The sequence below is a fragment of the Schistocerca gregaria genome, chromosome 9 (genome assembly GCF_023897955.1).
Source record: "Schistocerca gregaria isolate iqSchGreg1 chromosome 9, iqSchGreg1.2, whole genome shotgun sequence".
NCBI lineage: Eukaryota > Metazoa > Arthropoda > Insecta > Orthoptera > Acrididae > Schistocerca > Schistocerca gregaria.
The window spans coordinates 245,012,921-245,027,373 of record NC_064928.1 but is presented as its reverse complement, the minus strand read 5'-3'; the positions used below and the strand labels follow the sequence as shown (position 1 = coordinate 245,027,373).

The following is a 14,453-nucleotide window of genomic DNA, read 5'->3' as shown; positions in this document are numbered from 1 at the left end:
GTTCGGTAACAGGATTGTTGATACTAATTACAGATAATATGGGAATGTGCTAACTGTGCAAATTGTGTCATTATTAATAAAACACTTGCAGCAGGGCTGTTTTCTATTTTTGGAATAATGTTTCTGCTCATCAGTGGTTAATAATAATGAAACCAGTCAGCTCTGCTAACAAATTCGCCAATGGAGAATGAGATGACTACCAAAAAATTCTTCAGGCAGCTCTTAGTCTGTACTTTGTTGGTAGCTAAAATTTCAGTTTTCTGGGAAATTACTGAAAATGTGTGTTCCTGAATAATGGACACATTTCTAGACTGATGTAAGCTGAACACACCGATAGAAACACTGATAAACTTAGATAAAATTTGTATTTGGTTGCTTGATTAATTGACTCAGTCATTCATTCATCATGTTCTGTAGATCCTATCACAAAGGTGAATCTTCAGTGAAGTGGAATTAGTGAACATGAGACAAAGACATCATAGAAACTGAGTCTGTATGCTGCATTAACAATAAATCCTAACTGTACTGCTTAATGCTATTTAACCTTATGTCTGCAACTGTAACTGAGTAAATTAGTAAATAAGAAATGGTAGCTCTCCATAAATGTGGAGGAAACACAGAAAGTGACATCGACAAAAAGAATGAACTGACACCGTCGAATTACAAGATGAGTGATACATGTCTGGAGCACAAAACATCATTTAAACATTCAGGAGTAATACAAAAAGTGATATGAAATTGGACTGACACAAAAGTTTTAGTGGGGATGGAATCAGGGAGAATCAGTGTTGGTGGAAGGGTTATGGGAGTGTGGTGTATCTGCACAGAAAAAGATCATACAAGATACTAGTATGACCAATTCTAAACTGCTGTTCCAGTATTATGAATCCTTATCAAGTAGGTACAACAGCAGACATCAGAAGAAATCAAAGATGTGTAGCCAGGATCATAACAGATGGATATAGCCTACACAAAGCTGCTCAGGGATCTTAAATGGAAATCTCTGGTAGAAAGATGACGCTAGGTAACTTTTGAGAATTGATATTCAGTGAAGGTGGTGTGGTAGTTATATTGTATATGTCAAACAGTGGCCATGAGAGTAAGCTAAGATAAATTAGGGTGCATCAGTAAACCCACACCACCAAGTCTTCAAAGAATCAAACTCCTGTATATAAAACATAAAATCTCCTGAACTATACAAGGTGTGATCAAAAAGCAACGGGAACTTTTTAATTTCACAGGCTGCATACAATCAATTAAAAAAAAGATTTTATGTGTTTTTGAGTACTTGGCGAATTTTTACTTTCAAAAAAGATTGAGCAAAGAATTTGCATTAAATTTTGCTTAAGAAAGAAATAAAGTGCAACAGTGCATTCAAAATGTTGATTGTAGCTTTTGGTGAATCTACTATGAGTAAAGTAAGACTTTACAAGTGGCATAAACATTCCAAAGAGGACTGAGTAGATGTTGAAGATGACTACTGCCCTGGATGCCCTAGCACATCAATTACTGATGACAATGCGGAAGAAGTAATGAAAATGGTTCTGGAAAATCAATGAATCGACATCAGAGAGGTTGCCGATGATGTCAGTGTATCCTTTGGTTCATACCAACATTTTTTTCAGATGTTTAGGACACAAAATGTGTAACAGCAAAGTGTGTTCCATAACTGTTGAATTGTGATCAAAAACAACATTATATAAACATTGTTCAGGAGTTGATGAATGAAGCTGACAACAATCTAGAACTTCTAAAGGTGTTCACAGGTGACAAAAGAGGGTGTTTGGATAGGATATCGAAACTGAGTCCCAATCGTCCCAATGGAAACTGCCTGAAAAGTCAACACCAAAAGAAAAATTTGACAAATATGATCACATGTGGCGGTTCTTCTCGCTGTTTCCTTTGATTACAATGGGCTAGTGAATTATGAGTGCCTGTCATATGGTCGTACAGTCAATAAGGAATACAATCTGGAATTTTTGTCCCACCTGTGTCTAGCATTCCAAAGAAAATGTCCAGAATTGTGGCAAAACCACTTACGTAAATTGCATACAATAATGCTCCACCTTATATTCTGACTTGACATAGGATACAAGAACAGAACCATCATTTATCTCTTCACAGGCATAATGAGACTTTATGTCTATGTGTTTAGTCCTTTTGTGACATTCATTATTTTTTAACAATTGCAACGCACCCTCGTTGATCACAAAGAGTTATGCTGGTTGTTTCATGTTGACACTGAGCTCCTGCAAGAATGTGCAAAGCCAAATAATTACAGCAGCTCCACCAGATGCTGCAACATACTCCAATTCCATTGTTAATCTGGCAACATGTTTTTGTCTGCCAATGCCTAGGTAACTGGTCTACTGATTAATATACTAACAACCTGTTGTTGAATGATGAGTACTAATGTCAGAATCTGAGTGCACATTAGGTTTAAGACTACTCCTACTGTATTTAATACCTTTGTCTGATGAACCTTCAAGTTCTATTTGTATGTGTTTAACAACAGTCCAATGCTCTGATACACAGTTGTTCAAAACCTGACTTACCTGACTGATAGAAAAATTTATATCATGTGTTATCACTGTGGCAGCAAACATGAAACCATTTACATCCTCACAAAATGGAACATTTTCCATGGATTTCTTGTCTTCATTAGCTGGGAACTGTCCCAAGAGCAACTGTGAACTGCGATCAGCAGGCTTCGCATCAGACTTACTGTTGCTCGTGTTGAACTTTTGTATGAGGTGACTAATACAGCCCTCCTGGCAGATCAACAATTCTGTAGTTTCACAGTCTTCCCTCTCCACCAGCTTTTTAAACACTAAGACCTCCAAAGCAACATCTGGAATATTTTCATATATATCAGCACGAAAAAATTCTTCTGGACTACAAGCATTCATTAGCGGATTTGATTTGAATCCTCTCCTATGCAGTTTTCCATACTGACATGTTTCACAAAAGAAGTTACTTAAGGCGATTATTTTGGATTTGACTCAAACCATAGTCAAACAATTTCTTCAAATTATTGAAGTTTACCTGTCCCAACCTCTTATGCTTTAGCATAGCTAATTTAGACAGTTTACAATTTGCCTTTTCAACACTTTCTATTGAAAACAACTTTCTGTAATGCTGATTTTCAGTCTTTATACCAATTGCAGCATCTCTCACTACATACCTCAATCTTGTCGTTAACTATGATTTTTAAACATTTGCTATCTGTTGCTTCCACTGAAAAAAGAGTTTTCTTCAAACCAAGTACATATAATGCATCCTCTATTGTACAGGGTTCCCATACTCGGACTACTACTGCATTTAACTTAACTGATCCAATACCTTGAGCACAGACCACTGAATTATCTCCTGTCTGGATGTGAATTTCAAACTTCCCTAATGTTTTTAATGTTGAAACACATTCCTTCTACGAAGTCATGTATTTTGATGCAGCACTCCATTGGGCCTTCACAGCCTGTTCAGGCAGAGTGTAGTTTACTATTAGCACACCAAATATTATCACAATTAGTAGAGGTTGCAAAAATCTTACTAATTTCTGCACTAAGAATGTGAGGTTTAGTTTATTGACTTAAACAGTCTTTTTTGCACTCAGCACTTAGCATTCTTCTTGGTTGCAGTGCATTGGCTTAAGTTGCTTTGCAGACACAAACTTTTATCCTTTTTGTGATTAACAGTGGCAAAAACAGTTGCTGTTTCTTTAACATGTGACAGATGTTGCACTTCTCTCTGTAACCTTGCTGTTAAATTATCGCAAGTGTGATTACTTTGTTCAGAGGAGTCCCAAGCAGTAACAAATGAACCACATTTTGCCAGCACTGCACCTAAGACTCTGGCAGTCAGTCTGAATCTCCCACTGTTTTACAAACATCTGCAACAGACTGCGATAATGCTTCAACTCCACATATGTGTTGTGCAATGGTATCACAGTGCAATGTTTTATAATTGAAATACTTTTGTTTCAGTGTAATGTTATTTTTTGCAGATTGCTACTTTTGAATTACGCTGAGACAGTTCCACATATGAGGAGAGTTTGAAAAGTCCATGCAGAAATAAAAACTACTGACATGTTTGGGGTAAATCTTTTTTATTTCTTCTCCTTTTAGACTTATACTCTTCATCCAACACTGTTCTAATTTGTTGATCCCTTCTGAATAATAGGAATTGTTCAAGTCTGTAAAATAGCCGTTAGTTGCTGCAATCACCTCCTTGTTTGAATAAAATCATTGTCCTTTAATTTTGCGACCACAACTGCTGAGGTGTGTGCTGGTGCATTGTCATGATGGAAAAATACATTTTTGCAGTCCAATTGCCAGCGTTTTTCTTGCAGCTCAGTTTTCAGACGGTGCAATAACAATGAATATTATTCAACTGTAATAGTTTTACCCTTTTCCAGATAGTCGATGAGGATTATTCCTTGCAAATCCCAAAAGACAGTCGCTATAACCTTTCCAGCCAAAGGAATGGCCTCCACCTTTTTGGGGCAGATTCTCCCTTAGTAACCCATTGTTTAGATTGTTGTTTGGTCTCAGGAGTATAGTAATGCATCCATGTTTAATCCACAGTGACAAAACGATGCTTCAAGTCCTATGGATTCTCCCTGAACAGCTGCAAACCATCCTAGCAATGATTCCATTTTTGGTCAAGCGTGAGCAATTGCAGAAACCATCTTGTGGATAGCTTTCTCATGTCCAAAAATTTATGCAAAATATTATGTACCCATTCATTTGAGATGCCCACAGCACTAGCAATCTTACACACCTTAACTGTTCTGTCATCCATCACCATATCATGGATTTTATCAATGATTTCTGGAGTCGTAACCTCCACAGGGTGTCCAGAACATTCAGCATCACTTGTGTCCATATGGCCACTCTGAAAATTTTGAAACCACTTATAAATTGTTCTAATGAAAGGTGCAGAGTCACCATAATGTTTATCAAGCTTCTCTTTAGTCTCCTGAGGCGTTTTGCCTTTCATAAAGAAATGTTTAATCACCACATGAAATTCTTTTTTGTCCGTTTTTTGACAATCACTGGACTTCCTTGATTCACACGAATGCCAAACACAAAGAAATAGACCAATATGGCTGAAACTTGGTGTGCGTTTTTTTCCAAAGATGCTTCTAATTAAAAATGATGTCGATATGTGCCAGGGGTGCCATCTCTCGGACTTTGCACGGACTTTTCAAATGCGTCTCGGACTATTTACTATAGCTCATGACACAACAGTTTGCAGCTGTCAAATTCCATACCAGACAAGAAACAAAGCATTGCTTTTGCATTAAGCTCATCCCTCATGCTCTGTGTGTCTACGCCTTCCACTGGTTTTACTCTACTTTTGCAAACAACATCAAGCAAGGCATATAAGGTAATTTCCGCTTGATGTTCTGAAAACTAAAAATTAACTAGGTCAAATTTCTGGAAACTGAAAAACTTTGTTTGAACACTCTTTTACACTTCCAGTAGCCAAGTGAAAAGCTCACTTGTTGTCTAATATACGCACTGCCGACCACAGCACCATATTCTGCCTGTTTATGTATCTCTGTATTTGAATATGCATGCCTATACCAGTTTCTTTAGCACTTCAGCGTATAAAAAAAAGGTGGAACAGCAACTGATCTCTTCTGTGCAAAAACACACCAGGTCAAACTGTTATGTGAATGAGAAATGGCGCAAGTAATGAGAAGAACGGGCAAGGGGCACTACAGTCGTAGTGCACGGATAAGTTGAGAATTTGGGGCTGACAGGAGGTGTGCGGTAGCAATCCGCTAGAAAGCAGGAGACCCAGGTTAGAATTATGGTCCACAACAAATTTCCAACTTTCCCAATTGATTTCAATCAATGACCACTCACAGCCAACGTCTGTAACTCCTTTGTGTGTTTATATATATAGTGGCTGCTGGATCAGTGCGGTGTCTATTCTTGCAGACATGTCTGAAAGACAGATACTACACATACACAAGAATTATCATATAATTTTATTATGACATGTTAAGCAGCAGATACTTTTTTACTGTGTAAGTTCTGTGTTACATGTGAAGAAACACACCAGTAAGATGTTAACTTGACAAAATTTGCAGTGAAAGTAGTTGAAAACTGTTAAATGTGACCAAAAGTGTTATGTGTGCAAATGAAAAGAGAAAACCTCTTAATGAATTCTGTATGGACGACATATGAAATGTGTCCTTTAATATGTATTTGTGACAGCAAATTGCATAACATGCTGAGGTAGTATAGTATTACCTGTTAAGGTAGGCCACAAGTCAAGTTTGAGCCCAGTTACATGGGGACTTGATCAAAAAGTTTACATTTCATGTCCTCTTCTACTAACTAGGTCACTATTTTGCACTGAAGTCATGAAAAATAAAATAACACAATTGATTAATCACATAGTCCCCAACAACAGTAGGTCTCTATATTTTTTCCAAACTCTGTAATAGGATTAGATGACATAAAAATAGCATTTAACATTACAGAGAGTTGCAAAAACTTCTGAAACCCTCAGAAGAACATCTGTATACCATATGGGAAGGACTGGTGATACACAGTAGGTGCATAAAGAAACCAATAGCACATAGTAAGAATGGAGGACCAAGGGAAAAGTTCTTCAAAGGAGTGTAGTCTTCCTCCTCTATGGTTCCATATACAATTGTATATCTGTTAGTTTACTCATCTTGGGTTGTAAAGATTAATCTGTAATAATTACTTGCGAGAAGGTGAGCTTCTTAGCCAAAATTGAATGTAAACAACATTTATTGTCGAATACTGGTTTTGGTAAGCAAGTTTACCATCTACATGTCAGTGAATGCATTCATACATTATGATATTATACAGAGATAACATTAATTGCACAAAGCAGATGCACTTAATAGCAAAACCATATTACAACATATCTCAATAAAAGGTTATTACAAGTCTTCTATACCAGCTTTACAAGTATTCTTTCTGAAACATTGCCAGGTATGTAACAGTGTGCAGAGTAACACATCTCATACCACACACTACTGCGTGCTTCACTGCAGGCAATGCACCACTAGACTTGAAGTTGGATTCCCGATACATGTCAATAACAGACTCCTGAACACTATTGTAAAATAGTTTTTAAAACAGAAGCTAAAAATCACTCCTATTACATTCACTTGATTAAGTGCACCTATATAGAAGCTGCTTTACAGCTAGGTGCAATTTTCACAAAATGATATACAATAAATTGCTGGATGACAGTATTCTGTAATTTATAGAAATCTGCAGACATAATTGTAAAATTATTAAAGTTTTTTCAGGTGGGCTTCCATTGTGTCACTTTTTATACCATTCTATTCTGCAGATGAAAACCCAAGTAATTAACACATTTGCAAATAGTAAAATAATTACAGTGATAGTGTATAACACAGTTAATTCACACAGTAACAACAGTTAGACGATGTTACCATGCATATCAGAGACCCAGTTTGTGGCAAACATTGTGTTCCAGAGGTCTACTACTTAAAATGTATAGACTCACAACAATGATATTAATGGAAAGGCTAAAGTCAATGAGTTAATATTACACTGCACCAACATAAAAACATAAAAGACTTGAGGTACTGAAAAGATTAAATTCAAGTGTAAGATGCATAATGTCCCACAAAATGCTCATTTACTATATTATGTTATTACTATATTCCCATGCGCTGTATTTATTTTATCTTCATTGCCTGAAATTCCTATCATCATTCATTGTTCAGAGGAGAATGCAATGCCTGAATAATTTTGAGTGTGGAAGGATATGTAGCCTGATGTTTACATATGTAAGGGTACCACCGTACCTTATTAGAGTACGTTATCTTCATAGGCCAACAAATGACCTGAAATCAGTAGCAGTGGAAACATGTCACTAAACTGCAAAGTTCACAGTCTGTAGAGATCAGCTGGATAGAAGCTACTATTGGGGGTTAAACAGCTCTCTGTGCAAAATTCACAATGTATGAAAGCATTCGCAGATCTGAAGATGGTAACCATGTATACTGAAACTGGTAATCAATGGTCAAGGTTGTCTACAAGCGATCTTGGATAAGAAGTACACCTTTTCTGAAGTAATTACATTGTCACATAATATGGCTTCTGCAGATTATCTTGTAATGTCTATGAGCAGATGGACAATAACTTATTTGTGTGTGTGTGAGATGTCTTTTTATTTCTTTTCCACTTTCAAGATAAATTTACTTTGTGTATCAATTTATCAATTTGCCTAATTATACTTACTAATGGAATGTATTCTGCATGTAGTGTTTAAAGTGCCTTCTTTTTCATTTGAGTAATGAAATTTATTCACTGGAATTGTGATAACTTGATTACAATCTGCCTAAAAGGGTGTAGTCCCAGTTAAACATGTTCATTAACTGGTGTAATTTTTTTTCTTTATAAAGATTTAAGTGTATGATGAGAGTTCAGTCTAAGTGAGCTTTTCACTTGGCTAGTGGAAGAGTAAAAGAATGCTCAAACAAAGTTTAGTTTCCAGAAATTTGATCAAGGTAATTTTCAGTTTTCAAAACATCAAGCGGAGATTACCTTATATGCTGAAGCCTTGCTTGATGATGTTTGCAGAAGTAGAGAAAACCAGTTGAAGGCATCGACACACAGAGCATGAGGGATGAGCTTAATGCAAAAGCAATGCTTTGTTTCTTGTCTGGTATGGAATTTGACAGCTGCAAACTGTTGTGTCATGAGCTATAGTAAATAGTATGAGGCGCGTTTGAAAAGTCCATGCAAAGTCCGAGAGATGGCACCACCAGCACATATTGACATCATGTTTAGTTAGAAACATCTTTGGAAAAAAACGCACACCAAGTTTCAGCCATATTGGTATATTTCTTTGTGTTTGGCATTCGTGTGAATCAAGGAATTCGAGATGAGCAAGTGGGAAAGCTTTAGAAATGAGTACATTCAGCGAACGAACAGGTCTGGGACTGCCCAAGATGATCACACATTCTAATCAAAACCGTGTCCCACGTTTCTTAATGTGCGGAGGACCATCATAAAACACTGTGAATTCAGTGTTATTATCAGTTTTCAATAAAAAGTGTTATATCTCTTCGTCTCAATGCCTCTTTATTTCTATTACTTTCTGTGCTAGACAGTAGCACTGCATTCTATCTACGATCCATGTAGCCATGATAATTGGTTATGATACCTAATACCACAGTTACCTTCAGCCTTAAATTTTTAACACCCACCCCCCACTCCATGAACTGTAGACCTTGTCGTCGATGGGGAGGCTATGGTGCCTCAGCGATACAGATTGCCGCACTGTAGGTGCAACCACAACGGAGGGGTATCTGTGGAGACGCCAAACAAACATATGGTTCCTGAGGAGGGGCAGCAGCGTTTTCAGTAGTTGCAGGGGCAACAGTCTGGATGATTGACTGATGTGGCCTTGTAGTAACACTAACCAAAACAACCTTGCTGTGCTGGTACTGCGAAGGGCTGAAAGCAAGGAGAAACTACAACCGTAATTTTTCCTGAGGGCATGCAGCTTTACTGTATGATTAAATGATGATGGCGTCCTTTAGGGGAAAATATTCTGGAGGTAAAATAGTCCTCCATTTGGATCTCTGGGTGGGGACTCCTCAATAGGACGTTGATAGCATGAGAAAGAAAACTGGCGTTCTACGGATCGGAGCTTGGAATGTCAGATCCCTTAATCGGGCAGGTAGATTCAAAAGTTTAAAAAAGCAAATGGATAGGTTAAAGTTAGATATAGTGGGAATTAGTGAATTTCGGTGGCAGGAGGAACAAGACTTTTGGTTAGGTGAATACAGGGTTATAAATACAAAATCAAATAGGGGTAAAGCAGGAGTAGTTATGGGTGACTGGAATTCGATAGTAGGAAAAGGGAGAGAAGGAAATGTAGTAGGTGAATATGGACTGGGGGGAAGAAATGAAAGAGCTGCCTGGTAGAATTTTGCACAGAGCATAGCTAACAGTTGGTTCAAGAATCATAAAAGCAGGTTGTATACATGGAAGAAGCCTGGAGATACTAGAAGGTATTAGATAGATTATATAATGGTAAGACAGTGATTTAGGAACAAGGTTTAAAATTGTAAGACATTTCCAGGGGAAGATGTGGACTCTGACCACAATGTATTGGTTATGAACTGTAGATTAAAACTGAAGAAACTGCAAAAAGGTGGGAATTTAAGGAGATGGAACCTGGATAAACTGACTAAACCAAAGGTTGTACAGAGTTTAGGGAGAGCATAAGGGAATAATTGACAGGAATGGGGGAAAGAAATACATTAGATGAAGAATGGCTAGCTTTGAGGGATGAAGTAGTGAAGGTAGCAGAGGATCAAGAAGGTAAAAAGATGAGAGCCAGTAGGAATCCTTGGGTAACAAAAGAAATATTGAATTTAATTGATGAAAGGAGAAAATACAAAACTGCATTAAATGAATCACGCAAAAAGGAATATGAACGTCTCAAAAATGAGATCGACAGGAAGTGGAAAATGGCTGAGCAGAGATGGCTAAAGGACAAATGTAAGGATGTAGAGGCTTATCTCACGAGGGGTAAGATAGATACTGCCTACAGGAAAATTAGAGAGACCTTTGGAGAAAAGAGAACCACTTGTATGAATATCAAGAGCTCAGACGGAAACCCAGTTCTAAGCAAAGAAGGGAAAGCAGAAAGGTGGAATGAGTATATAGAGGGTCTATACAAGGGAGATGTACTTGAGGGTAATGTTATAGAAACGGAAGAGGACGTAGATGAAGATGAAATGGGGGATATGATACTGCGTGAAGAGTTTGACAGAGCACTGAAAGACCTGAGTCGAAACATGGCCCCAGGAGTATACAACATTCCATTAGAACTACTGACAGCCTTGGGAGAGCCAGTCCTGACAAAACTCTACCATATGGTGAGCACAATGTATGAGACAGGCAAAATACCCTTAGACTTCAAGAAGAATATAATAATTCCAATCCCAAAGAAAGCAGATGTTGACAGATGTGAAAATTACTGAACTACCAGTTTAATAAGTCACGTCTGCAAAATACTAACTCGAATTCTTTACAGACCAGTGGAAAAACTAGTAGAAGCCGACCTCAGGGAAGATCAGTTTGGATTCCGTAGAAGTATTGGAACACGTGAGGCAATACTTACCATACGACTTATCTTAGAACCTAGATTAAGGAAAGGCAAACCTACATTTCTAGCATGTGTAGACTGAGAGAAAGCTTTTGACAATGTTGACTGGAATACTCTCTTTCAAATTCTAAAGGTGGCAGGGGTAAAATACAGGGAGCGAAAGGCTATTTACAATTTGTACAGAAACCAGACGGAAGTTATAAGAGTCAAGGGGCATGAAAGGGAAGCAGTGGTTGGGAAGGGAGTGAGACAGGGTTGTAGCCTCTCCCCAATGTTATTTAATCTGTATATTGAGCAAGCAGTAAAGGAAACAAAAGAAAAATTCGGAGTAGGTATTAAAATCCATGGAGAAGAAATAAAAACTTATGAGGTTCACCAGTGACATTGCAATTCTGTCAGAGACAGTAAGGGACTTGGCAGAGCATTTGAACGGAATGGACAGTGTCTTGAAAGGAGGATATGAGATGAACATCAACAAAAGCAAAATGAGGATAATGGAATGTAGTCAAATTAAGTAAGGTGATGCTGAGGGAATTAGATTAGGAAATGAGACACTTAAAGTAGTAAAGGAGTTTTGCTATTTGGGGAGCAAGATAACTGATGATGGTCGAAGTAGAGATGATATAAAATGTAGACTGGCAATGGCAAGGATAGTATTTCTGAAGAAGAGAAATTTGTTAACATCGAGTATAGATTTAAGTGTCAGGAAGTCGTTTCTGAAAGTATTTGTATGGTGTGCAGCCATGTATGGAAGTGAAACATGGACAATAAATAGTGTGGACAAGAAGAGAATAGAAGCTTTCGAAATGTGGTTCTACAGAGAAATGCTTAAGATTAGATGGGTAGATCACATAACTAATGAGGAGGTATTGAATAGGATTGGGGAGAAGAGGAGTTTGTGGCACAACTTGACTAGAAGAAGAGATCGGTTGGTAGGACATGTTTTGAGGCATCAAAGGATCACCAATTTAGTATTGGAGGGCAGCATGGAGGGTAAAAATAGTAGAGGGAGTCCAAGAGATGAATACACTGAGCAGATTCAGAAGGATGTAGGCTGCAGTAGGTACTGGGAGATGAAGAAGCTTGCACAGGATCGAGAAGTATGGAGAGCTGCAGTCTCAGGACTGAAGACCACAACAACAACAACAACAATGAATTGCTGAAGACACAAAGTTCACAGCCAGAATTTTGTTTACAGAGGACGCAGTATTTACAGGTGATGGCACAGTAAATTACCACAGAACGCATGTGTGGGCAGATAGAAAATATCAAACAATCGACGACTTCAGTTCAATGTATGGGCAGGAACAGTTGGTGACAGACTTACTGAGTCATAGACAGATTATCAGGTGCTTTGTTTCATCTTCTTCTGTTCAATGAATTTCCAGCACAAGTGTAGAACGCCACCCCTCACACAAAGATGACTATGGTTTGTGCACCCTGCGGCACCACCCCTTTTTCTACAGACTGTGCAACAGTGGCTCACTGCAAAGTTTCATAGAAGATGGATTGTTTGAGAAGGTTCGGTAGCATTGACTCTGCATTGACCAGACCTCAAACTGTTGGATATTTGGACATTTAAAGCCTCTGGAATGTGCTCAACTCATCAGCACTGTGCAGGCGTTATAGAAGCATGTGACTAATCCATGTATATGAAAGTGTGTGTGATTTCTGTGAAGAAGTCCTGAAGGATGTGTCAGGAAGTATGGTAACCACGTAGACGCCTGTCTGTAGCGTCCACTTTTGTGGGAGACACAGAGGGGACTGAGAGAATAGTTTGATCCATGTCTTAGCGGGTATTGTTCCTTTGCACATCATTATGGGAATTTTTATTTTATTTTTCATCAATAGTACCCGCTGTTGTAATATCTGACGCTTTTTTTAAGAACCTCCTATTGTCTCTGCTTTTGGTATCATGTTATTTTGGTAGCCAAATAGCAAAAGCTGTACAATATTTTTAGCATCTCATTTCGCAGTCTTATTCCTTAGAATCAGCTGCTTTCTTTCAGCTGTATTACATTACTTTGTTTCAAGACGCTATCCATTCCATTTACCTGGCCTTTTCGTGCCCTATGTTGTCTGCAGTATAGTTACAATGTCAACTATATGGCTACTGTGGTGGATGCCCGCAGGATCTCCGGGCAGTGATACGGAAGATGGCAACCTTTCTGGGCCGGATCGTAATGGAAGAGGAAGTGGAACGACTGGAGGAGCACCTGAGCTTCAGCAGCATGCGCCAGAACCCGGCCACCAACTACGACGGCCTGGTGCAGAAGCTGCGCTCCACCACAGGCCTGCCGCTGGTGTCCCAGGACCTGGCCTTCATGTGCGAGGGCGAAGTGTGCGCCTCCAAACAGCATATGTCCCCGGAGATGGACCGCCGCTTTGAGCAGTGGATACAGGGCGATATAGGGGGCACAGGATATGATGGTCCCATCTGACACTGGCCCCATAACCAGTGGATCAAGGACAACATATGATGCACTGGATAGGAAGGTCCTATCTAGGATGTGTCCCCATAGCCAGTGTATCGTGGACAACATTTGGGGCACCAGATGAAAGCTAATGCACTGCTACCGCTAATATGCAAGAGTACAAACTGTATTTAAATGCAGGGGTGTCTCAGATTTGTGTTTCAAGAATGTACAGTATGTGTGTTTGTGTTGAGGACTTTCTGTAGAAAATTGGACAGCATTTGTAAATTCATTTGTAACTATCATGTTATAAGAACTGAATTAAACTCTTTAAAATCAGATGAAAGGGTCAGTATAAATGAAATTGAGCCATGGGTATAGTTTAATGTCATATCATCCCTGTTTAAATCAGTGCACTGATACCATGTAAAGCCATGGGCCATTCAGTCACACTGATTCAGTCATCTCATCTCAGTGTATTTTATGTATTTTGTATAATATATTTCTTGAGACATGATGACCCAGAATCCTCCAGCGACTCTGTCTCCCCGGAGTTGCTTTTCTGTTCTATTTCCACACACCCCTGTGGTGGTACAACCTCTGGTGGTTGTCTTGGGGAAAACTCAGTCACCATCAGAGTTTTGTTAAGGACTAGGGTAGTGCTCAGACAATGGTAGATGGTTGAGACAGGTGCTCGCAAAATTCGGGATACTGTGGTTCGAGTCCCATTCTGATGCAAATATCAATTGTCAGCACTTACTCGATCAGGCAACCTGTTGTGTTTTCAGAACTTTTTTCAGCACTGAATGAACACTTCAGACTAATTTATGAGCATAGCATGATGTCATAGGAGCAACAACGTATATGACAATCTGTTACTAAAAAATCGTC

At 38.6% G+C, this 14,453-nt stretch overlaps 1 protein-coding gene across 4 annotated transcripts in view; it reads left to right on the top strand.

The window, feature by feature from the left end:
* The window catches only part of LOC126291663 (sulfotransferase 1B1-like), an 80,012-nt gene extending 66,109 nt beyond the window's left edge, over positions 1-13,903 (top strand). For 3 of the 4 annotated variants that reach the window (XM_049985241.1, XM_049985243.1, XM_049985240.1), the window contains exon 2: positions 13,281-13,903. In XM_049985241.1, the coding sequence (XP_049841198.1) occupies positions 13,281-13,589 (309 nt within the window). In that variant the 3' untranslated portion in view covers positions 13,590-13,903. Of the gene's footprint in view, positions 1-4,003; positions 4,095-13,280 lie in introns of all 4 variants that reach the window. The other variant, XM_049985242.1, reaches the window with a different exon arrangement.
* Positions 13,904-14,453: the final 550 nt, after the last annotated feature.